Here is a 25,172-nt window from a genome sequence, read left to right as displayed (position 1 = left end):
AAGCCCCAGAGGCCCTGCTTATTCAGCTGTTAACAGTTTGGTCTCAACTGCCAGAGATTCAATTTGCGCCCACACAAATCTGGACTGGAAAAAGGAATTGTCATCACCATATCCATTTGAGTAGCAAAGTCTCAGTAATTAAGAGATGCTCAGCAGGCAACTGAAATACACATTTGCTCACATTGGGCCTCTGTTAAATTACAATGCTGCTTATTACTAAATGAAGCTCATTAGCAAGATAATCCTTCTAGCAGTGGCAAACCGACTGCGTTCCTTATTTCCCTCTTTAAATTGCATTTAGCACAATACGTACAAGGGCTGCAGAAAGTTAAAAACAAGACTCCAGACAATCAAGTTATGAGAATTCTGTTTATTAACTCACTTTCAACACTAACGAAAAAAATTAATGATATGAATCATGTTTGAAAACAATTCTAAGATGCTTAGGGATTGGAGGGAAGGGACATTAGAGCCCTTGGTGCTTCAAGCAGCATTAAAATGATCACAGCACGGGTCCCCCCTCCTATTCAGAAGTGGCCCTTGGGTTTTATAAATACAATCTGAAATAAATTACTGAAACCATGCTAGTGAGGTATCAAACTTACCCTCATGATCCTTCCTGGGATGACACAGTTTAGCCTTGGGAGGTCCGAGAAAACCATATTAAGTGTTACTCAGCAGCAGTAGCTGGTGTTAATGCAAGTGCTAAAATGCAAAATTCAGATGGTAGATTTTGGCAATGGGTCGGCTTTAGGTGAAGTAAAGATAATGCAATGTAAGACTATATGTCCTCCGGAATATTCACAGATCTGTTTTACACCAAGAACCATCTTCTGGTATAATAAACCAGTTTTAATATCGAACAACACCCCAATAAGCACCCAGCAAATAGTTTTAAGAGTCCACCTTACTACACCGATGTCCTTTAAAGGATTCTTAGCTGAAATGCAAAGAAAATCAGGGGAGCTAAAGGAGATTTTACAGTGTATAAATTTAATGAGACCAAATTGACGGCTCCCATTACCTATTAAGTGAAAGTTGCATTGAGTAAGGAACAGTATAAGGCCTGTTGCTGTAGAACTCATTTGGACACAAACGTTTCCCAATACTTTGTCGCACTGTTCACCACATTGAAACTGAGATGATTATCATCCTATTCCCAGCAAAACTGAATGCCCCGACAACACAATACTACAGCCTCAAGGGTTATTTGGGGTTTTTGCTTACACCCAGGAAATTAGTGGTGCCTGCTGACTAGGGATGGGATTACTTCATGTGACAGAATTGCATTTCAGATATGTTTATCACAAAAGCTATGACGATAAGGCTGGGTTTTATGTTTTGGAGTTTCTGCTACATGAGGCAGGCAAATCTAAAAAAACATTTTAAAAAACTCAATTCTTATTCTAAACGATACGTTAACCAATTAAAAATTTAAGAGCTCTTTTGCTCTCGGGGGTGCTGTCAAACACACACACGTATTACTTAAATGAGTTTTATTTAAGAATTTCCTACATTGACAAATCTTATAAAAAAGCATCCAAACACAGAACTTCAGCAAACAGCATTCATATGAATATCTTACAGACAGAAAAAACTTCCACCCGCAAGGGAACACCTGAGTTTTCAAGTGAGCTTTGCTGGGGGGAAAAAAAAGCACACACAGAAAGCACACCATGAACTGGATGTTCCCATCAAAAAATCCCCACCTTCGATTCACGTTACCACACTTACAGGATCATTGAACAAAATAACACACACCATACAGCATTCACAGCAGAGTTGACATAAAGGAGAAAAAAAATACAGATATTCGTTTCACTTAACACATCCAACTAATTTGGTTAACTAAGTAAAAAGCCCTCCCCCCCAATTTTTAAGTTCTTCCAGATCAGATGTCCGTTTTGAATGCAAGGAAAACATTCGTACGTCTGCTCCCATCGCTCTCCGCACACTCTCTCACCAAAGCCACAGGATCGAGGGACATTGCGTCAAGAAAATTTTTTTTTAAAAAAGAACAAAAAAAATCCCATAATGCACCACCAAGTCTCTCTCCGCATGCGCCTCCTTCTTTTTCTCGCACATACCAAGCCTCACATGCCTTGGCACCACCAATCCAATCCCACACAAGTTTTTTTCAGAAGTTCAAACAAGCCTTTTGGTTTCCATCTCACAGCCTTGCGTTCACAGCGTTGAGTACGACTCCATGAATTAAAAAGAGGAGCGGATAAAATGGAACACCCACCATCTTAAGACGTAGCATGTGCAGTGTGATGAAGGAGTCTTGGATGAGGAAAGCATGGAGACAGGAGTATTCCTAAAGCAGATATTTATATATATATAGGTAGATATTTTTATATAGGTGTTTTTGTTATTTTTTTGTTTTAACTGCACTGTTTTTCAATGAAGTGTTTCTTCCAGACACATTTGAAATGAGATGAACTGCAAGAACTAAATGAGGTCTCCATACTGTACTTTTAGCATGAGAAGGGAGACAGTGTTAAAAGGAAAAAAAGCCGACACCAACATTGCATTCTCCACACAGGACATTTGGGGGAGGGGGGAGGAGAGAAAGAGAGAAAAATTCTTATGGCGGGGGGGATCAAATTAAATTTTAAAAAAATTAATAAGGATAGGATGCAGTTTCTGAAAAATGGCTTCCTTTTTTTTTTTTGAAACATGCAAAGATCTCAGCTGACTAGGAAACGAGGAATCCAAATCTCTACAAATTCCTATTTAAATTGCAGGACACCCATTTTACCAGTCAGGGAAACAGTTCACGTTCAGCCACTCAATAATCCCAACTCATGTATTCCAACTAATGGTAACAAAACCTATAAAACTTCATTTAATCTTTTTTCCCCCTTACAAAAGAAAAAAGTGTCAAAAATACTATCGAAATATACTACACACTGAACAAATTGATTTGGGTTTTTGTTTTTTCGCTTTCTTTTCCTTTTAGTAGATGCATTTTAGATTATACTTACCAGGAGCTCTAGGAAAAAAAAATGATTTCCCACCAGAGTCAATATAAGCCTGCCTACATCCCCCATCCCGATGATTTGGACTCCATGCTTGAACCAAATCCACCATTAAACCCGCTACTGGAGCCTGTGTTGGAAGAGCCCCACCCTATCGCTGGGCCAGAGTTCGAGCTTCCGTAGGAATTGCTCCCGGAGCTAAACCCTTGGTTCTGCTCCCTCTGCATGTTGCCCTGTGGCTGGTTGCTCCCTGATGGCCCAGACTGGTTTTGCTGGCTAGCAAGCATACCCATCATCCCCCAGCTGCTTTGCAGCGCAGCCTGGGCAGCCGCCATCATGGCGGGATTAATGCTAAAGGCCCCAAAGTTCATCCCACCTCCCATGTTACTGCCCTGGCTGTTACCCAGTCCGCCTCCTCCCCCACCTCCCCCCCGGTTAGGAAATCCCCCCTGATTCCCAAAGCCTCCTGGATTACCACCAAATCTTCCACCTCTTTCTAGTTGTCTACTGCTATTATGCTTAGGTTCAGCATTGGATATATGGACGCTGATTCCTTTTATGATCAAGTCCTCACCACAAAGGGACTGGGCGACCTGCAAGGAATAAGGAAGAGACACAACAAATGCACAAAAAGAGCTATAAGAGCAGCAATGAATACATAAGTTTGTTTGAAGCATTCAGGATTACCTAGCCGACTATTAGAATTCCCCCACAACAGTGAAGAACTTAAGACAAAAACAAAAACAGGACTGCACAATACTAATTTAACTTGCATTGTACTTCATACTCATTCTGCTGGAGTCTGAAACAAGAAACCCGTTTCCTCATAATAGCTTCCACTGACATCTCTAAAAGGAAGCCCATCCCACACAATTACCCCAATTATAGTTCTTATGCAGCCAATTTTGAAATTGAATCATGCTTCATACAAATGTATAAGTAACCACTGGCCCAGAGAAGCAAGAGTTAAGAGTTGTTTTCCTTCATTCTCAAGAGCAAAAATGATTAACAGCTGTTTATTTACAAGGTTTGCTTTGTGCCTGTTGTTATTTAAACAGTGGCAATGAAATGGAAGCATCTAATTATACAGTAATAGCGAGATCAAGCTTTTCTGAATGGAAACCTCTCTTAAAATGATTGTGGAGCTGACAAGAATAAAGTATTAGCAGGATATAGGCAATTTATGTGTCTTATAATTCAAAAGCCAACTGCATTTACATTTAACACACAACAAAATTAAATGGGAATGTTATGAAAACTGCTTAAGGAAACAATGCATGCTCCTCGGCCAAGGAGGGCCCTGGGCGAATACCTGATCATCAGCAAACGTAACAAAGGCAAAAGCTCTGAATGGTTTGGGAATGAAGACATCCACGACTTCTCCGTATTGTGAAAAAAACTGACGGAGCTCATCTGCAGTCATGTCTTCAGTGCAACGCCCAACAAACACCTTCCTGCTACGCAAAGGTTCATCTGGACTTTGCTGGTACCAATTGAAAAGATTTATATTAGTATAAAGGCAAACAGATATAGAGGCTGTAACCAATAAAGGATTGACCCCTGCCCTGCCTCCCACATATGCAGCGAATGAAAAATTTCAAACACTGATGTTGTCTCTTTTAAAGTTTAAGTGATATGACACGGAATTTGAAATCGAAAAAGAAAGAAGTGTTTGCTCCATCTGAAAAACTCTTATCAAGTCATATGAACACCTGGACCACTCCGGTCTTCTGCCAACTTGTTTCAGAGAACAGGATCTCTGGACCCAATTTGATTCACATAGCCCACAAATGTCATTCTGTACCTTAGAATTGGGGAGCTTGCAGTCGCACCATCTTCCATCGATCATGTGACGCTGAGACATGACTTTTACTTGGGTTTCATAGTCAGTAAATCTTACAAAACCAAACCCCTTTGAGTGGCCAGTTTTGATGTCCTTCTTAACCTAGGTTCAGAAAAGGAAATTATAGGGCAGAATAGCATTGTGTCACTATATTCACCTGACTTCTGAAGTTAATTTGAAATATGTAATAACAGAAAAATACTAATGTTCTGTCTCTTAGCTGAAGCCTTCATTCTGCATGACAGTCTCTGATGAAAAGCTGCAACAAGATCAGCTCCCTCAAATGCCCCCTCCATTTGGCCTAGAGGGAGCAGAGGCAGGTCTTTCCTGCTCCATTTGAGTCCCTCCCCAGCTAAACTAATTGTTCATTCAAATATAAGAACGGCTGTGCGGTTCAAGAACTAGTGTCAAATACCTGCACCATGAGAACTTCTCCAAACGTGCTGAAATATTCTTTCAGATCTTGCTCTGTCGTTTTCCACGGAAGACCCAAAACTATCAGATCAGAAGTTTTTTGCACTGCTCGTTTCACTTTAACGGCTGATGAAGCATCTGTTTCATCCATTTTTCTCTTGTTGTCTAAGAAATAGCCATGGGCACACATATAGATTATGTTAATTGCAACATAAGACTCCCAAAATTGTTGGAAGCTGGGCAGCCTGTACTTTAACCAACTATGATTCTTTGTGCAGTCAGTCTTAGACTGGATTTGGCATTTTTTTTTTCCTATTAAGACCTTCCCCAAACTATTACATAATATTAAAAGCTGGCCGCCTAATGAGAAGGACTCACTGGAGAAGAACCTAATGGTGGGAAAGATTGAGGGCAAAAGAAGAAGGGAACGGCAGAGAATGAGGGAGCTGGATGGAGTCACTGAAACAGTTGGCATGAGCTTAAATGGACTCTAGAGCAGGGGTCACCAAACTTTCAGACCTCAGGGACCACTAAATTTGTAATTTTAAATCCCATGGACCACTAATATGATTCTTTTTTAAAAAAATAGTATTTAGTGCAATATAAAAATGCAAGTCATTTTTCTGTGGACCACTGAAATTTTCTCGCTGACCTCCAGTTGGTGACTGCTGCTCTAGAGGATGGTAGAGAACAGGAAAGCCTGGAGGAATGTTGTCCATGGGGTCGCGATGGGCTGGACACGACTTCGTAACTAACAACAAAAATCAGTTAATTTTAGAGCTCTCACATCTCAATTGTTACTACAAAGTTATGCTCAATATGAAACTTAATACATTCAACATAATGTTCAATATGCGGAATAATTTGGAAATAAGCTTTTATGCACATACAATCTGTAAGATGTATTTAGTTAGAGGTCAGTAAACAGGGATTTACTAAGTAAGCATGTTCTTATAATCTCATAATATGAATGCATATATGCTGTTACATAGAATACTATTACTTTATTTGTGGTTTCCCTTCCCAACTATTAAAAAGAATAACAGGATAAATAATTCAATTATTTCAAAACATGGCTGAAATAAAATGCTTTATGTTTAATTTTCAACTATATATTGTTACAGTTGGTAAGATTTTTTAAAAAGAAAAGTAAGAATAGCTTTAAACACATACCTTTGGGATAATTCACCACATATACCAAATTTCCCCAACCATTATCTGGTGCATGAAGAATTCCTTCCACTAATCGGACTCCTCTCATACACTGAGACACGGGGTTTCTGTAACGCAGGCCACAGGCCCCTGGGAACTGTGCAGTAACTGTGGAGAGTAACACAGTCCCATCATCCTCTGAAGGGATCTCAATGGGTTCCTCGCTCTCATCTTCCGTTACTCGAATGTATTCTGACATCTCCGCCGTGATGTTACTAAAGGGTGAAAAGAAATGGATGAATAAAAAAGCAACATGCAATTGATTAAAAAAGAACAATCAGTGGTTTGGCTAATGGCAGAATCCAAATACTGTTTTTCCAACGCAACTTGAATTGAAAAAGGATAGATTGTAACTAAAATGATAAGAGCATGCTTTGTGTGGTAAAGGCTGTAAATGCAAACCTTGTATCTCTAGTTGAAAGTAATACAAGAGATTGAAAATTTAAAAACCTAAAGATCCACCTTCAATCATAATGGATAATATTAAACTGCCTCAGTATCTTATTTTTAACATTCAGATACATTTGGCATACAAAAACATTCCATTCAAATGATATACAGTACTGTAGTACTGTTCTAATTTCAACAGCAGCCATTCAGATGCTCATAAATTTTATACTTTATATTTACATGCACATTCTAGTTAATCTAATTATAAAGCAGCTACTGTCCCTGCCATCTTGCCAAACTGGCACCCATCAGCCAGCTATTTAAAAAGTAACAGTGATCAGCAAATTAATTCCACCAGCGAGGAATCAGCAGTTTTTGATTATAGTACATCCTTTGGCTTTCCCCTTCAACTGAATGTGTTAAAACAGACAGCAACTTCTTTACACTACAACAGCAAAATTGATCCCTTTCTCTTACACAAAATCATAAAGTTGATTAATTTATTCCACTTTATCTTGTATTTTTAGATTACAAGCTAATGTTGCTTACTCCCAAAGAGAACAGAATGAGATGTGTATGCATATGAATAAATGTATAATTAAAACAAACACCATTTTTTTAAATTATCTATAAGCTACCACAGTAGTATGCAGAAAAATTAAATATAAAACCTTTAAAGAAATAAACTTTTAACAATGCAATGCTACAAAAAATTATTATACATAAAAAGGAGGAATAGAATATGAGTAGCCCTTGACATATTGACCCCAACATTTCTATTGCTGAGATAGTTGTTAAATGAGTTTTGCCCCATATTACCTAACCTGTCTTGCCACAGTTGTTAACATGGTTAAGTGTATCTGGTTTCTTATTGGATGGCAGGTGTACAACTTTTGAAGAATTGCTGATAAAAATTGCTGGATCTAATAGAAATTCAATTACAATCAATTTCTGTTGCAAATTGAGATTTTTTGGGGAAAGGTGCTGTTTTTTTTTTTTTTTTTTAAATCTCTTTATTAATTTTTCTTATGTCATTCCCATCACATATTATTTTGAATTACAGATTATACATATTCTCAGTTAACATTCTGACAGTAAGTTTTGACCGGTTTTCTTTCATTATATACATTGTATTTTATATTTTTAAATTCTAAAATCTATTACGTTCATTAATTATACACGGTAACTGTAGGTCGTTTCAATTGTACTGTTGTTTCATATTATGTTGCTTTTATGTTCTCTTTTGAACCCATTCGTGCCATTTTTGCCATGTTCTTTTTGATTCTATTAATTTATTTCCCTTAATTGAGTTCGTGAATTCGTCCATCTCTACACATGCATATATCTTATCTATAATTAAATCTTCCGTTGGTATCTGATCACTTTTCCAGAGTTGTGCTATCGCAATTCTCGTGGCGGTGTTAATATGTGTTGTGAGGAGCATTGTTTGTTTTGAATAATGTTTTCTCCAAACTCCTAAAAGCATAGCTTCCGGTGTGAGTTCTATTTCCTCTTTCGTGATCTCTGTGAGCCAAGTATGAGTTATTGTCCAAATTTTTTGTATCATGGGGCAGGACCACCACATATGGAAAAACGTACCTCTTTCCTTTTTACACTTCCAACATGAGTCTGATAACGTTGGGTGGATCTTTGCTAATCTCGCCGGTGGGAGGTACCATCTGTAGAATAATTTGTAATAGTTTTCCTTATATGCTGCCGAAAGGGTTATTTTGGATATTGTGGTCCATGTTCTTTCCCAGTCGGCAATATGGATGGCGTGTTGCAGATTTTTTTCCCACGCTATCATTGGTGTTTTGGTCGTATCTTTTATTCTTTCCTGTTCTAAAAGTATTTGGTATATTCTGCTTATTTGTTTGTTTTCATTTCCTATCAGAATCTTATCTAATGGGTTCATAGATTTTTGAATACCGGGTGTTTGATTGTCTTTTTTAAATCTGGATTCTATTTGGGCGTATGTCCACCAATCCATTTTATGATTTAATCTTTCCAGTTCTTGTCTAGATTTGAGTTCCCCGTTTGGGTGTAATATGTCTCTGTACTGGATGGTTTTGGCTATGTCGATCAAATTTGGGTAGATGATGGCTTCCATAGTGGAAAGCCATCTTGGAATTTTGTCGTAGTGTTTATTTTTAATTTCGTACCAGGTTTTTAGTAGTGATTTACGGATCAAGTGCCTGTCAAATATAGTTTGTTTTTGCAATTTATCTTTCCATAAATGCGCATGCCAGCCTGTTTGTAAGTCATGACCTTCTAATACAAGTATTCTCTTATTTTTTAAGTTAATCCACTCTTTTATCCAAATTAGGCTTGCCGCTTTGTAGTATAATTTTAGATCCGGGAGCCCCAGGCCTCCTCTAATTCTATTATCTTGGAGATACACATATTTTATTCTTGGCCTTTTGTTTTGCCAGATGAATTTGGAGATGATTTTATTGATTTCTTTAAAAAAATTTGGTTCCAAGTTAATCGGAGCTGTCTGAAAAAGATATAAAAATTTGGGAAGAATATCCATTTTTATTACAGATATTCTGCCTAACATTGATATTTGTAGGTCTTTCCATTTCTCTAAAATTTTTTTGGTATCTTGCAATAATTTGTCATAATTGTCCTTTTTAAGTGTAATTGTTTTGTTTGTTAATATTAATCCTAAGTACTTCATTTTTTTTGTAGTTTGGAGTTTAGTAGTTTCTTCTAATTTCCTAATTTGTCGTATACTCATGTTTTTTGTCATTAACATTGTTTTCTGTTTATTTATTTTTAGACCTGCAAATTCCCCAAAAATTTCAATTTCTTTGATTAGCTCTGGGCCAGAGCTGGTTGGTTCTTCTAAAAAGAACACCATGTCGTCCGCATATGCCTGTAATTTGTATTCTTCTTTTTTAATTTTAATTCCTTGTATATTTTTATTATTTCTTATTTTATTTAGTAGTAGTTCCTGTGTCAGTATAAATAATAAGGGTGACATTGGGCAGCCTTGGCGGACTCCTTTTTCTATCAAAATTGGTTTTGTAGTGTCTCCATTTATTATTGCTCTGGCCTTTTGGGTGGTATATATATTTTTGATAATGTTTTCAAATCTGTTACCTAATTTTAATTCTCTAATTAACTCATTTAAGTATTGCCAATTAACATTATCAAATGCCTTCTGGGCATCCAGGAAGACAAGAGCTATTTGTTTTCCTGGATGGGCTTCACCATATTCTAAGACGTCTAAAACTGTCCTGGTGCAGTTGAAAATTTGTCTGGAGGGTAGAAAGCCATTTTGGTCTGTGTTGATGATTTTATTTAATATTTCTTTTATTCTGTCTGCTAAGATTACCATAAAGATCTTATAATCCGCGTTAAGCAGAGAAATTGGTCTGTAGTTTTTTATTTTCTGTTTGTCTAACCCCTCCTTTGGTATCATCGTTATGTATGATTCTCTCCAGGATTCTGGAATTTTTGCTTGTTCTAATATTTCATTGTATGTCTCCAGTAATATGGAAAGGTGCTGTTTTTTGTTTTTGTTTTTAAAATGTATAAAATTTCTATATTCACATAACAGTATACTGTCTGGGTACAATCTCTACTGAATACAGATAGTAAATCTTATACACACAGTAGTTGTAACTATTATTCTCAATACTTATTCATCTTCATCTACACTTATCATTGAAAATATTTTTTTATTTGATTAGGTCTTCTGTTCAATTTTATCTACAATCTATTAATAATATCAAACAATAAACATCAAGTAAACATTACATTTATAACCATTAACTTCCAAATAATAGGGTTTTTTTTTCTTTACAACTGTAAACACATAGTGATGGCATAAAAAGATACAAATTTAACCACTCTGGGGGAACATTATCCATAAATGTTCCTCTGGAAACCAGATTAAATATTTTTGAACTAATTACACACTATTCCCCCCCCCCCATCAAAGGAGGTAGCTCATTGCCATTTTTTAGAAATAGTTTCCTTGACTTCTCGTGGCTCCATGGTAACATCCACAAAATTGTCTTGGCAGAATATGGAAGTGATTTGTTGACTGCCTTCTTTAGGGATTCCCCCCCTCACTTTCCTAGTGGTCCCCCATCCCAATAGGTTTTCAAAATCAGAGGTGGGAGGAATACACTGCTCAAAAAAAATAAGGGGAACGCTCAAAGAACACATCCTAGATCTGAATGAATGAAACATTCTCCTTGGATACTTTGTTCTGTACAAAGTTGAATGTGCTGACGACAAAATGAAATTGATTGTCAATCAGTGTTGCTTCCTAAGTGAACGGTTTGATTTCACAGAAGTTTGATTTACTTGGAGTTATATTGTGTTGTTTAAGTGTTCCCTTTATTTTTTTGAGCAGTATATAATAGAATAGAATAACAGAGTTGGAAGGGACCTTGCAGGTCTTCTAGTCCAACCCTCTGCTTAGCCAGGAAACCCTACACCGCTTCAGACAGATGGTTATCCAACATATTAGAAACTTCCAGTGTTGGAGCATTCACAATTTCTGGCGGCAAGCTGTTCTACTGATCAATTGTTCTCACTGTCAGGAAATTTCTCCTTAGTTCTAAGTTGCTTCTCTCCTTGATTAGGAAAAGACATAAGTTGAAAAGTACAGGTGGTCCTCGATTTACCTAAGTTCATTTAGTGACCATTGCGAGAACACAGAATTTTGTTTAGTAACTATCCAAAGTGACAGCGGCACAACAGTTCATTCAGTGGCCAAAGTGACAATGGCACTGAAAAAAGTGACATAGGACTGTTTTTTCTTAGTTAGGACCGTTGAAGCACCCCCATTATCAAAATTATGCTTTGGCAACTGGTTCAATTGCAGATCAGTTTCCGGTCACAATTCAAAGTGTTTGTAACGACCTATAAAGCCCTACATGGCATCGGACCAGAATACCTACAGGACCGCCTTCTGCTGCACGAATCCCAGTGGCCAATTAGGTCCCACAGAGTTGGCCTTCTCCGGGTCCCGTCGACTAAACAATGCCGTCTGGCGGGACCTAGGGGTACAGCCTTCTCTGTGGTGGCCCCAGCCCTCTGGAATCAACTCCCCCCAGAAATTCGAATTGCCCCCACCTTCCTTGCCTTCTCCAAGATGTTAAAGACCCATTTATGTCGCCAGGCATGGGGAGACTAACCCTCTCCCCCAATCTTTCTGACTCTAGCATTTGAGAATGGTGTGTTTGTGTAGAATGGAATGTTTTTTTTAGTAATAATGGGTTTTTAAATAAGTTTTAATATTGGATTTTATCATATTGTATTCTGTTGCGGTTGTGAGTCGCTTGGAGTCCTAGGAGAGGGGCGGCATATAAATCTAATAAATTATTATTATTATGACCCTTGCTGTGTCCCCTCTGACAAGCATAGTCAATGGGGAAGCTAGATTCACTTAACAACAGGGTTTGTTTATTTACTTATTTATTTATTTGGACCCATATATTTGTGATTGAATTGGTTGATTGACTAATAGATTGGATTTTTAACTGTTGTTTTTTAATGTATTAGATTTATTTTATACGCTTTGTTTTTTACACTGTATCCTGTGAGCCGCCCCGAGTTTTCGGAAAAGGCGGCATACAAATCTAATAAATAAATAAATAATAATAATAGTAATATGCCGCCCAGCTCCCGAAGGACTCTGGGCGGCTCACAGCCAAATACAAAGTTACTTAAGTTATCAACTGCAGCGATTCCCGTAAAATATCGGGGGTGGGGCGCAAAACTCGCTTAAAAATGTCTCGCTCGGGCACAGAAATGTTGGGCTCGATTGTGGTCGTAAGTCGAAGACTTAGAAATAAGGCGCACTGAAGCAGCCTGGTTTTGGTGATTCCAAAGACTTTCTCTGAACTACAAGTCCCGGCAACCTCCATTTCCTCTCAGCGTCTATCCACACCACACGCATTGGCTGAGAAAGGGGGGGGGTCTGTAAACGGGAGCTATCGCGAACTGTAAGGCCCCCACTTTTGCCAAAAGAAGGCCCCGCTGGCTAAATGGTGGAAATAGTGGTCCCTCAACCGTAGAAGCCTCACAGCTGGAGGAGAGCGCTTTATTCCGTCCTGCGTGGAGAGCGCGCGGGAAAGGCCCATACGCGCAATGGCGGTTCGGGAGAGTTTCAGTCAGAGCAGCCTTTCGCCTGAGGGCCCGGCTTGCCGACCAGAGGCGGCGCCGACTCGCCCTCCAACCGTTAGACTTACCGTGGGCACGAAGCCTAGGCAGGACAGGAAAGAACCGGTGGCTACTAGGCCGCGAGAGGACCTTGGGGCAAGCTCCCGGCTGAGGCCTCCACTCTCCTCGCTGTGGACAAAATGGCGGCGCCCTCTTTCCCCTCAGCAACTGCGGACCGAAGCCGCTGTCCCAGTACGAGGCACGCCAAGTCGCTTGCGAGGGGATTCCGGGACCTGTAACTGAAGGCTTTCACCACCGCTAGGGGGGAAAGTATGCTGTGCAGAGGGCATAGCTCAAAATTATTTCGCTGTCATTTTCGCTTCGAAGTTTCTCGTGTTCTCGTTCCTCGCAAAAGGAGGTAATTTGAAATCTACGGTGCTGCGTCCCCCCTTATAGAAACCACGGAGTGGTATGGCCCACTCGGCCGTGTCGTGCGCATGCGTTACAAGGACGCTGCGAAGTTATAGAGGAAGCGTCTGTTGTTTCTGCTCATGCGGAAGAGGCGGGACTTGGAGACCACGAGAGGGAAAAGGGCGGGAAAAGTCACTGGCGGCAAGCGATACGCATGCGCAGTCCCAGAAGTGCGGAATACTTTGACTTTCCTTTGTGTCCAAGGGGGCTAATTGTAGGTTTTTGCGCTACTGTTTTTATATAAAAGTTGCCCCCCTTAAAAAAACCCTCTTCTTAATCCCAAAATTCCTTCTGAAATGCGTGTAGACTACCGAGGTTGAACTTTGTAGTGAAATGCTGTGCTATAAAGGCTGGTTTTGCTACTATACTCCTCTTTTCCTCTAATAATTTTCCTCAATAAAGTCCCCTTGCAGAATTTTGCATTTAATATTTTTTAAATATACAGTAGAGGGTTTGAAACTCACGCTGGGTTGTTCCTGAAATCAATGCGTTGCTGTGGACGATTATAGAAGCTTTATTCCTAATTTTAAAATACTGCACCTGGTGCATAAAAAAGCTGATTTTTACAAAAAGCATAATGTAAATGATCCATATATGCCCAAGAGCAAACCAGAAAGAAAGACACAGAATAAGTTGTGTACCAGTAAAAATATCCTTTCATTTCTTTAAAATACATTTTGTGTATTGCATTTTCAATATAATTTCATGGTTTGGGCTGAGAAAGTAGCGGAGAGGGGCGGCATACAAATCCAATAAATAAATAAATAAAAGGAAAAAAATGAGACAATTTACTATAAGGAAAGCTGTTTTCTTAATACCTGAAGTGGCAGTTTTAAAAAATTAAATACTGTACAGTACTATGTAACTTGCAGTCCCTCTTTATGGCCACATCCAGTATCTAAAATTAATCTGTTTTTCTAACAAGGAAAATGTTTACATTGTAGCTAAACCAAGATATTTTTGTGCCTCTGTGCTCTATAACCCAAAACTAGCAGGGCTGTTATAGTATACTGAACTATAAACCATGGGTGACAAATTGTAATAGCTGATTTCACATGTAGTAAGCCAAAACCAACCCGGCATTTGCATTGTGACTTTCTATGTAGTATAGTATAGTGTTGGAGTGATGTATAAAATACAGGCAAATGGGGCCTAGTAATCAAACTATGGCTTGATGTGTACGCCTGAATCAAATTAGGAGATCAGGTAGTGGGTAATATTTTTAAGATATTGCAAATGTCTTAGAAATATTCAAGAGCAGACGTAAAATTTGTTTTACTTCTTCTTTATCTCTTATTTGTTATTTCTAAACTATTTCATCTGTTTTGGAGAGCATAGTTGAGTACTGGGTTCTAAATCCCATTGCTACTGGTTCATGCGCTCCAAATGCAGAAGTGTCTCGGGCAGGTGGGAGGGAATTCCCACCACTGCTACTACCGGTTTGCCAAATTGAGCTGAACCGGGAGTAACCCACCCCTGGCATAGCTGAGCCTTATAACTTAACACAAGACTATTTTATTGAAGATATTCTCTTGTTTGAAAGCAAGTTGGTTCAAGTTTAGGCTAAAGCTGATATACTTAAACAAGAAGAGCAACAAGAACTGTAGAGAAATAGGATTATTTTTAAATGCCAACCATTCTTTTGAAATTGGCATTTATAGTTAGATGGTTGTGGTACAGTTTCATACCTTTCCTTTCACTTGTAAGAAATTTCTATATAGTCTATTAGTCTTTTAACTTTCATTTGATCCCCCCATTTAGGGCTAATGAAACTGGGAGTCTTCCTAATCATATATCCGATAAGAGAAGTTTCATCTGAAAAAAAAAAATCATGTTGGCAACATGCAATCCTACCTGGAGATAAATGAACTTAGTGCAGGTGAAAACTTTGTTCTACACCTTTTTGAAAAACATGTGGATTATTTTAGCTTAGAAATTGTAAAGCGTTGCTAATGGTTGTGATTACATTTGACTTCCAGTTTATTTTGATTACTTTTATACTTAGTTAACAACATGTTGCAGAAACAATTCTGGTGCAAAAGCAAGTGGTGTGAAGACAAAGAAAAGAGGTTCTACACAGGTAAGTAATAGAAAGCTATGAATATTTACACTTCATTTTGTTCCATCTTAAAAACAATAACCCAATATTGTGATTAGCCATAGAAGCTTTCTTGGCTTCTGACTTGCACACACTGCAAAAAATTAATTGTTTTAGCCATTTGGAATTCTGCTATAATAATCCATTCTTGTTTCTTTACAAAATGCAGTTTTAAGCTTTTTTAAATGTTCATTTGACTGTGTTTCATGTTTAATGAATAAAAGAGATAATAATAATAATAATTTAAAAAAAACACAGCAGCTCAGTTGGGCATATTGATCTTCAAGTATTCCCATGCTATGACGATTTAGCAAATGCCCTGTGGAATATAAAACTGCAGCTACTAAATAGTATTGTTCCACTTTTAGCGTATGTGCTGCCGAAGTGAGCACCTAAACATATTTAGTTACGTGTACCCACAACCTAATAAGCAACATGGTAAAGTAAATGACTTGTTATCCAGGTAAATATATACATGATGCAAGGATTAGCTGCTGATCCTAACACAGAATTGTTGCTGCTGATCCGCAACAAAGAAGCAGAAATGGGTATTGAAATACTGTATTGTAAAATAGTTTAGCTTCAAATAACTATCCGTTGTGAGATCTTTGACTTTCAAAGCCGTCTTGGGTTTCCTTCTTTGTCTGAATCAGAGAAAGGTAAATGTAAAGGTTTCCCTCCCACTTATGTGCTAGTCTTTCCCAACTTTAGGAAGTGATGCTCATTTCGAAGCTGAAGAGCTAAGGCTGTCTGGAGACGTCTCCTTGGCCATGTGGCAAGCATGACTAAACACCAAAGACGCAGGGAATGCTGTTACAGTGGTACCTCTACTTACGAACTTAATTAATTCCATGACCAGGTTCTTAAGTAGAAAAGTTTGTAAGAAGAAGCTATTTTTCCCAGAGGAATCAATGTAAAAGCAAAAAATGCATGTGATTGGGGAAACCACAGGGAGGGTGGAGGCCCTGTTTCCTCCCAGGAGATTCCTAGAGAGGTCCCATGGAGGCTTCTCCCCGCCTTTTCCGGCCCTGTTTCCTCCCAGGAGCTTCCTAGAGAGGCCCCACGGAGGCATCTCTCTGCCTTTTCTGGTTACAGTTTCGGAGGCTCGGGTTTGTAAGTGGAAAATGGTTCTCAAGAAGAGGCGAAAAAAATCTTGAACACCTGGTTCTTATCTAGAAAAGTTTGTAAGTAGAGGCGTTCTTAGGTAGAGGTGCCACTGTGCCATCTCACCAAAGGTGGTCCCTATTTTTCTACTTGCATTTTTTAATGTGCATTTTCGGACTGCTAGGTTGGCAGAAGCTGGGACAAGTAAGGGGAGCTCACTCTGTTATATTGCACTACGGATTCGAACTGCTGAACCACCGACTTTTTGATCAACAAGCTCAGTGTCTTAGCCACTGAGCCATCGTGTACCTGTTTTAATGTGGTATGCAATAGCTTGGTCCTGTGAAGAACTGACCATTTTTCACTCACATTCCTCCTATGTTTGTCTCTTGCCAAAACCTATTCTTCTGAACGACCGTGGCCCTTTTATCTGTGTGCTTGCTTTAGTTGTTTTTACGACGGCAGTGTCATGAAAGCTAACAAAATCAAAAGTATTATTTATTTATTTGTTTGCTTAATTTGACTTCTGTGCCATCCAATCCCGAAGGACTCCAGACGGCTTACAACAATATAAAATTACAATATAATTACTAAAACCCTAGCTAAAACTCATAATGGGATAACTCAGCAACATGCATACATACCATTCATCCACAATCATATTCATACATATGGTCAAGCTAGTTGTTAATTTAGGGCCCTCAGGCCTGCTGGCATAGCCATGTCTTCGTGGCCTTATGAAAAGCCAGCAGGGTGGGAGCAGTACAGCCATAATAGAGCCAGGATGGCTCAGCAGGTAGAGTGCTGTACTGCAGGCCACTGAAGCTGACTGTAGATCTGCAGGTCAGCAGTTCAAATCTCATCACCGGCTCAAGGTTGACTCAGCCTTCCATCCTTCTGAGGTGGGTCAAAGGAGGATCCGGATTGTGGGGGCAATAGACTGGCTCTGTTAAAAAGTACTATTGCTAACATGTTGTAAGCCGCCCTGAGTCTAAGGAGAAGCGTGACATAAAAATCGAATGAATGAACGAACAAACAAACAAACAAATAAATAAATAAATCGCCCGGGGGGGGGGGTTGATTCCATAGAGCCGAGGCTGCAATAGAGAAGGCTCTCCCCAGAGGTCCCACCAATCTACATTGCTTGGCTGATGGGACCTGGAGGAGGCCAACTCTGTGTGCTCTAATTGGCCTCTGTGATGTATGTGGCAAGAGACAGTCCCGTAAATAATCTGGCCCTAAGACAGATAGTATTCTCTGGGCCCTCAGATGAGCAGCCCTTGTCCACATGAAGAGCAGAGCAGGGGGTCCTCCACAGAAGCAAAATGGCTTCACAGGTTACCTGGAGAGCTTTCTTGCAGTGTGGCAGGTTGCATCAGCACTAAGGGGCTTAGGTAACGAAAATCTGGGGTCAGTGTTTTTCATCCTTGGTCAGTGTTTTTCATTTGTGACAATTTTAATGGAATGGAATAGAATAGAATAGAATAGAAAAAATAGACTAGAATAGAATAGAATAGAAGAGAATAGAATTCTTGGCCAAGTGTGATTGGACGCACAAGGAATTTATTTATTTATTTATTGGATTTGTATACCGCCCCTCTCCAGAGACTCGGGGCGGCTAACAGCAATAATAAAACAGCATATAACAATAATCCAATACTAAAAACAGTTAAAAACCCATTATTATTAAAAAAAAACCCAAACATACATACAGACATACCATGCATAAAATTGTAAATGCCTAGGGGGAAAGAATATCTCAATTCCCCCATGCCTGGCGGCAGAGGTGGGTTTTAAGCAGTTTTCAAAAGGCAAGGAGGGTGGGGGCAATTCTAATCTCTGGGGGGAGTTGGTTCCAGTGGGCCGGGGCCGCCACAGAGAAGGCTCTTCCCTTGGGTCCCGCCAAGTGACATTGTTTAGTTGACGGGACCTGGAGAAGACCCACTCTGAGGGACCTAACTGGTTGCTGGGATTCGTGAAGCAGAAGGCGGTCCCTGAGATAATCTGGTCCGGTGTGGCTTACACAATCCCTACAGTCCGGTCCAATTTGTCTTGGAGCATAAGCTCTCAGTGTGCATAAAAGAAAATATAGATTTGTCAAGAATCATGTGGTAATGATTGTCATAGGAGTCAAATAAGCAATGAAGAAACAATATTAATAAAAATCTTAGGATACAAGCAACGAGTTACAGTCATACAGTCCTAAGTGGGAGGAAAAGGATGATAGGAATGATGAGAAAAACTAGTAGAATAGAAGTGCAGATTTAGTAGAAAGTCTGACAGTGTTGAGGGAATTCTTTGTTTAGTAGAGTGATGGCATTCGGGGAAAAACTGTTCTTGTGTCTAGTTGTCTTGGTGTGCAGTGCTCTGTAAGCAACATTTTGAGGGTAGGAGTTGAAACAGTTTGTGTCCAGGATGCGAGGGTTCAGTAAATATTTTCACCACCCTCTTTTTGACTCGTGCAGTATACAGGTCCCAATGGAAGGCAGGTTGGCAGCAATTGTTTTTTCTGCAGTTCTGATGATCCTCTGAAGTCTGTGTTGGTCTTGTTGGGATGTGTGGACTTCAACTCCCAGAATCCCACGCTCCAGGAGTCGAAGTCTGTGCATCTTCAAAGTTGTCAAGGTTGAGAAAGACTGTCCTGCAGGAGAGAATTTTCAGTACAGTGTGTCTCCTTACCGCCACTTAGTGGCTGCTATAGTCAATAGGCCTCATCCTACTTCCACCTGCTGCTTTGTTATGCCTAATGAAAATGCTTAAGTTCCTCTGTGTATTTGTTGGCCCAGTGTCATACTGTACAAAACCGGTTCTTTTAAAAAAAATGGAAGAGCCAGCTGGATCCCTTATTGCCTCTTGGCTCCGAAAGCAGCTTACCACATCTGCATTTATTGCATATGTATCACTAAATCAAATTTTCTGGAAACACTTTAAAAAGATGGTTTGACCCAGTTGGACTGGAGCAGGGCACGATATCAGTAAATGTCTTGTGAGCAAGGGGCAGAAAATGCCCCTTGCGGAGACTACTGGGGAAAAATGGCTCTTTCTCAGCCATTAGCTCCATTGACACAGCAAGATGCATGCAGCTTAAAGCTCCCAGTCTAAATATCGCAGAGAGCTGGCAATTACCACAGCAGGATTCAGCAGCAGAGCTGCTCCAGCACAGCTGTTTTCTCATTAGAACCAGAAAGTCATTTGCACTCTGGGACTTGAAGCAACATCAACCACGATGCCAGGAATTTAAGTATCTTTTGCTTTTCGCTATAAAGGAGAAAATGGGAGGAAGAATTGGGGTGATCACTGCTAATTGGTCCATATGACGAAGGGGTACCTAGGACTGTTGATACTGTTTGGCCGAAGCACTGAGACAACTCTGTTATGAAAATTATCGGTGAAGCACTGATAAATTCCTTAAATATGTCCTAAATTTTATTATAGTACCCATGTTCATAGTTCCCTCTAAGCTGAGCAGTGAGCAATCGCTCACTTAAAAATAATCATCAACTCAGAGTTTTTCAAACCTGCCCAGAAGCCAAGAGGGAAAGAGTGAAAGGGAAGGAGAGAGAGAGGAAGAGAGAGAAACAGAGAAACAAAAAAGAGAGGAAGGAAAAGAGAAAGAAAAAGAATGGGTGTAAGGAAGAGAGAAAGAAAATCAAAATCTAGTTTGAAACTAGCTCAACTATTTAAGGGGCATTTTGATATTGATAGAGTTGCCCTATTATGAGCTCACTGTTATAGACACACAGTACAGTATTTTATTTTGAAATTCTCTGAGGCAAAACAGGGTGGGTTTTTTATTTGTTTGTTTGTTTGTTTGTTTATTTATTTAATATTTCTGTGCCGCCCAGTCCCGCTCAGACACTATACTTTTCCGCCCACCCCCCAAAAAAAAAATTAGAGGGAACACTGCCCATGTTTTCCCCAAAATAAGACCCTGTCTTATATTTTTTTGAACCCTGAAATAAGCGCTTGGCCTTATTGCCATGCACTGCAAAGCCCGATTGGGCTTATTATCAGGGGATGTCTTATTTGGGAGGAAACAGAGCACTTACTCTAGATCATGGATGTCAAACTCACATCGTCTTGGCATTGTCACGTGACATATTGGGATTTTTTTCTCCCTTCACTAAACCCTTCGCTCTCTACATGGGGCTAACTTTGAAGAGTGTTCGGAAACTTCAGATTGTGCAGAATGCAGCCGCGAGAGCTATCATGGGCTTCCCCAAATATGCCCATGTTTCGTCAACACTCCGCGGCTAGCACTGGCTGCCGATCAGTTTCTGGTCACAATTCAAAATGTTGGTAATGACCTATAAAGCCCTACATGGCATCGGACCAGAATACCTATGAGATCACCTGCTGCCGCATGAATCTCAGCGGCCGATTAGGTCCCACAGAGTTGGCCTTCTCTGGGTCCCGTCGACTGTCTGGCAGGACCCAGGGGAAGAGCCTTCTCTATGGCAGCCTCGGCCCTCTGGAATCAACTCCCCCCGGAGATCCGAACTGCCCCTATCCTCTTTGCCTTCCGCAAAATGCTAAAGACCCATCTCTGCTGCCAGGCTTGGGGGGATTAACCTCCACCCCTTCTTCTCCGACCTCTACATTGATTAGCTGGACCGAGTGTGTAGGATTGTGTAGTTAATGCAAATCTAACTTTAAAATTTAAAACTAAATTAAAATACATTGTCATAAAAACCTTATGACAATGTATTTTAATTTAGTTTTAAATTTTAAAGTTAGATTTGTATTGTACTGTATTGCTGCTTTGTTGTGAGCTGCCCCGAGTCTTCGAAGAGGGGCGGCATACAAATCTAATAATAATAATTAAAAAATAAAAGTGACACATCCGCTCTCTGAAATAGGGGTTGGGCTAGAATATCTCCAAGGTGTTCCTTCCAACTCTATTCCGATTCTGATTCCTGTTGTTATACAACCAGGGGTGGGCTACTGCCCGGACTGGGGCGGGGGGGTGGGATGGACGCAGTGGTGTAGCGAAAATGGAGCTCCATCCTGGAGCACATAATTTGCACTGAAAGATGTTGAAAGAAAATGCAGGGCGTCCTGCATAAGCCACGCCCAAAGCATGGTAGTAAAATTTTTGGTAGCCCTTCTACAACTTATTTTCACTTTTTTTCACAACATGATGGCAATGTTGATAGTCTTTCAGAGAAATAAATAATGAAAAAGACATGTGGATTGTTATTCTGGAGTAGGTCTCACAATATTCAATAGAGCAGTGGTTCTCAACCTGGGGGTCAGGACACCTTTGAGGGGTCGAACAACCATTTCACGGGGTCACCTGAGACTATGGGAAAAGACAAATTTCCCATGGTGTAAGGAACTAAAGCTTCTATTCTGGTGCCTTGGTACATACTTTTACAATCCGACTAATCAGGTGTTTACAGTGGGGGTGTCCCTCTGACCTTCCTGCAAATCAGTTTAAAGCTCTGTTGGAAGAATTGACCCTAGACTTATGGTTGGGGGTCACCACAACATGAGGAACTGTATTAAGGGGTTGTGGCATTAGAAAGGTTAAGAACCACTGCAATAGATCTTGCTGCCTAACTCTTTCTAGCATAGCTGAGAGAAACCTTGTGGAACTTAGCCGGCCTTTCTTATCAGCAGAGATTAGTAAACTTAATCTTTTAAATCCCCGATATGTTCATTTTTTTTAAAAAAAAGCATGGAATTCCCACTTTGGACGTAAGGGGGCAACATTTTCTGTTGAACAACTCTTACCAGTTGATGAAATGTCTTTTGCCTGAATTTGGTGTTGCAGGAGGATAGTAATCTTTTTTTACTGACCCGAGTTGTCTCTACGGGAAAATAGAGAATTCTGTTTTTATTTTTCAAAACGGAAACTCATCCAGGACTGAACTGTGGAACTCTTCGGCTGTGGAAAGGGTGGGTGGGGATAAGGCACAACTGGGACTGAGCTGGCTCTGAAGGAAGGAAATGTGATTCCAGTAGTTATGAATGCAGATTTAGGGGGTAGTTGCTACAGCAGTGAGAGCTTCATAATACGTTTTTAATGTTCACTGAGGGGGCTATAAAACATAAAGGATGAGCCTTTCCATATTTGAAAATCCCTTTGATTGGCAGTTTTATTATCTCTGAAAGGTGCAAGGCCTTCAACACAATCAACTTAAGGGTTTTTTCCCTTTTATTATTTTTTTAAACAGAGAAAACGATATTGCTTCTTAAGTCAAACGCATAGCTAATTGTGTTTTAATCATTATTTTAAAATCTTTCCATATTCCTATAATATTCCAATATTAAACCAAATGATAACTGGGAGAGGGGGGTGCACTTGAGGACAGTCAGATTTATGAAAGTGGCTTCGGTGTAATGAGGCTTCTGCGGCCAAACATTGTGAGGTTATCGTGCAGTCGTAATAGTCTGTGGCTTGGGTTACGATCCAAATATTGCTTCCAGAGCTGACATACTTTTCTGGGTCAATCAGTGGGCACATGGACCAGCAAAATTGCCTCCTTTTTTGTTGATTTTTCTGCTTTTGAAATATCTTACATATTTTTAATTATCAGACACAAAGGAGCAAGATTCCAGCAATTCTGCAAGGAAGCTTTTGTAACCCGACATAACAAAATACGGTGGTACCTCTACTTACAAACTTAATTCGTTCCGTGACCAGGTTTTTAAGTAGAAGAAGCAATTTTTCCCATAGGAATCAATGTAAAAGCGAATAATGCATGCGACTGGGGAAACCACAGAGAGGGTGGAGGCTCTGTTTCCTCCCAGGAGATTCATAGAGAGGCCCCACGGAGGCTTCTCCCCACCTTTTCCGGTACTGTTTCCTCCAAGGAGATTCCTAGAGAGGCCCCGCAGAGGCTTCTCCCCATCTTTTCCGGCACTGTTTCCTCCCAGGATATTCCTAAAGAGGCCTCACAGAGGCTTCTCCCCGCCTTTTCCGGCACCGTTTCCTCCCAGGAGATTCCTAGAGAGGCCCCACGGAGGCTTCTCCCTGCCTTTTCCGGTTACGGTTTCAGGCTCAGGTTTGTAAGTGGAAAATGGTTCTTGAGAAGAGGCAAAAAAATCTTGAACACCTTGTTCTTATCTAGAAAAGTTTGTAAGTAGAGGCATTTGTAGGTAGACGTACCACTGTATATCCACCAATTTTAAAGGACCAGCATAAATACGTATCTGTGGGCAGCCTGATAAAAACATATATCAGTTTGTTAGACTGCATCTAGTAGACCCTAGAATTTTTTTTGGACAAATATGGACCATTGCTTTTACTTATCTCCATTGCCATCTGCTATAGCAAAACAATATAAAAGAATTCACTATAATTTCAGCCTGTATCGGGAAATACTATTTAGCCAACAAGTGCCTGCGAGTTGCTTAATGTGAGCTGGGGAATATTTTGCCTTTTCCTGCAGTCCCCAGCTGATTGATTGATTGATGGACTGATTCTGATCCCTTTATTTGTTGTCAATTGTTAGCAACCACATAGATAGACCTACAATCATCATCATCCTCTTTTAACAACCCCATAATCCCTTGCGGGGTGGAGTCTGGGAAGCTGATTGGAGCTGAACGTTTCCTGGCCAGATGCCCTTCCTGTTACCAGTGTGGAGTTTTGTTCAGCAGATGCATTCTCATTGTGCCCAGAGAAAGAAATATTTGCCTCTACCTAGAATGGAACTCACAACCTCCTGACTCTGAGGTGAGAGCGCCACCTCTAGGCCACCTCACCACACAATCTGACAATGACTGTTCTTAAAATACTTCACTAGCTTTGTTTAGTTTATTTCTGAGGGTTTGGAAGTAAACAACTTTATTTAGCTTTGCTGTTTGCCTTGTTTAGTATAGGAATCATAATTTACTATAGAGATTCTTTGTGTGTGGGGCTTGCTGTAAATATTTTAAATAAGTGGATGCCATAAGCCTTGGGAAAGGAGATTATGATCATTCTTTGTACATATGTGGGTTTTAAGCAAGTTGGAGGTATCCATGCTGGTGTTTTCAGTTCCATGTCAGATCAGAGTGGATCTGATAGATCAATAAACAAATAGAATAATTTTAGGGAGCAAGAAACATACAGATTTCTGTGGATTGTGGAGTGGATTTTTATTAAAGGCAGAGAGATAATAGATCTATTGTTTGTAAACATGCACATTGTCCCACTAAAAGGCTTTCCTGTTATAGGTAAGATCAAGCACTTTGCCCAAGGAAATTAGGGATAATTTGATGTTTTCATCTCATTTCCCACTTTTATTTGAAAGTGTTTGGGGGATTTTTTCTTTCATGAATGTTAAATTAATAGCCTTTGTATAGATATCCATAACAAATCCCAAATATCTTTTCTTAGTTCCACATGAAATAAAAAAAATGGAATTGTTTGTGTAAGATCCCACTTATTGAAGCAAGCTGGGAGGCACATGTTTGCCTCTGAGTTCTGTGTCGGAAGTAAATGTCCAGCTATTCATTCCTCTTTTCATGTGGTTTCTTTAATCCCCCAGTTTCAATTTCAGAAACTATTTTATAGTTTCAGTTTTACAAAGAAAAAAAACTTCCT

General features: G+C 39.8%; 1 protein-coding gene across 12 annotated transcripts in view; it reads right to left on the bottom strand.

The window, feature by feature from the left end:
• TARDBP (TAR DNA binding protein) overlaps nt 1-13,460 on the bottom strand; it is a 72,757-nt gene extending 59,297 nt beyond the window's left edge. The window contains exons 1-8 of one of the 12 annotated variants that reach the window (XM_070759310.1): nt 13,053-13,460; nt 6,412-6,665; nt 5,891-5,989; nt 5,240-5,403; nt 4,786-4,926; nt 4,294-4,464; nt 3,457-3,574; nt 572-705 (exon numbers count right to left, since the gene is read on the bottom strand). In XM_070759310.1, coding sequence (XP_070615411.1) covers nt 671-705; nt 3,457-3,574; nt 4,294-4,464; nt 4,786-4,926; nt 5,240-5,403; nt 5,891-5,989; nt 6,412-6,649 — 966 coding nt within the window. In that variant the 5' untranslated portion in view covers nt 6,650-6,665; nt 13,053-13,460 and the 3' untranslated portion in view covers nt 572-670. Of the gene's footprint in view, nt 1-571; nt 706-1,481; nt 3,575-4,293; nt 4,465-4,785; nt 4,927-5,239; nt 5,404-5,890; nt 5,990-6,411; nt 6,666-13,052 lie in introns of those variants that run through there. The other 11 variants (XM_070759312.1, XM_070759309.1, XM_070759307.1 and 8 more) reach the window with 11 other exon arrangements.
• Nucleotides 13,461-25,172: the final 11,712 nt, after the last annotated feature.

This window comes from Erythrolamprus reginae, chromosome 8 (genome assembly GCF_031021105.1).
Source record: "Erythrolamprus reginae isolate rEryReg1 chromosome 8, rEryReg1.hap1, whole genome shotgun sequence".
Classification (NCBI taxonomy): domain Eukaryota; kingdom Metazoa; phylum Chordata; class Lepidosauria; order Squamata; family Dipsadidae; genus Erythrolamprus; species Erythrolamprus reginae.
The sequence above is the reverse complement of the archived record's forward strand: the minus strand, read 5'-3'. Positions and strand labels throughout refer to the sequence as shown.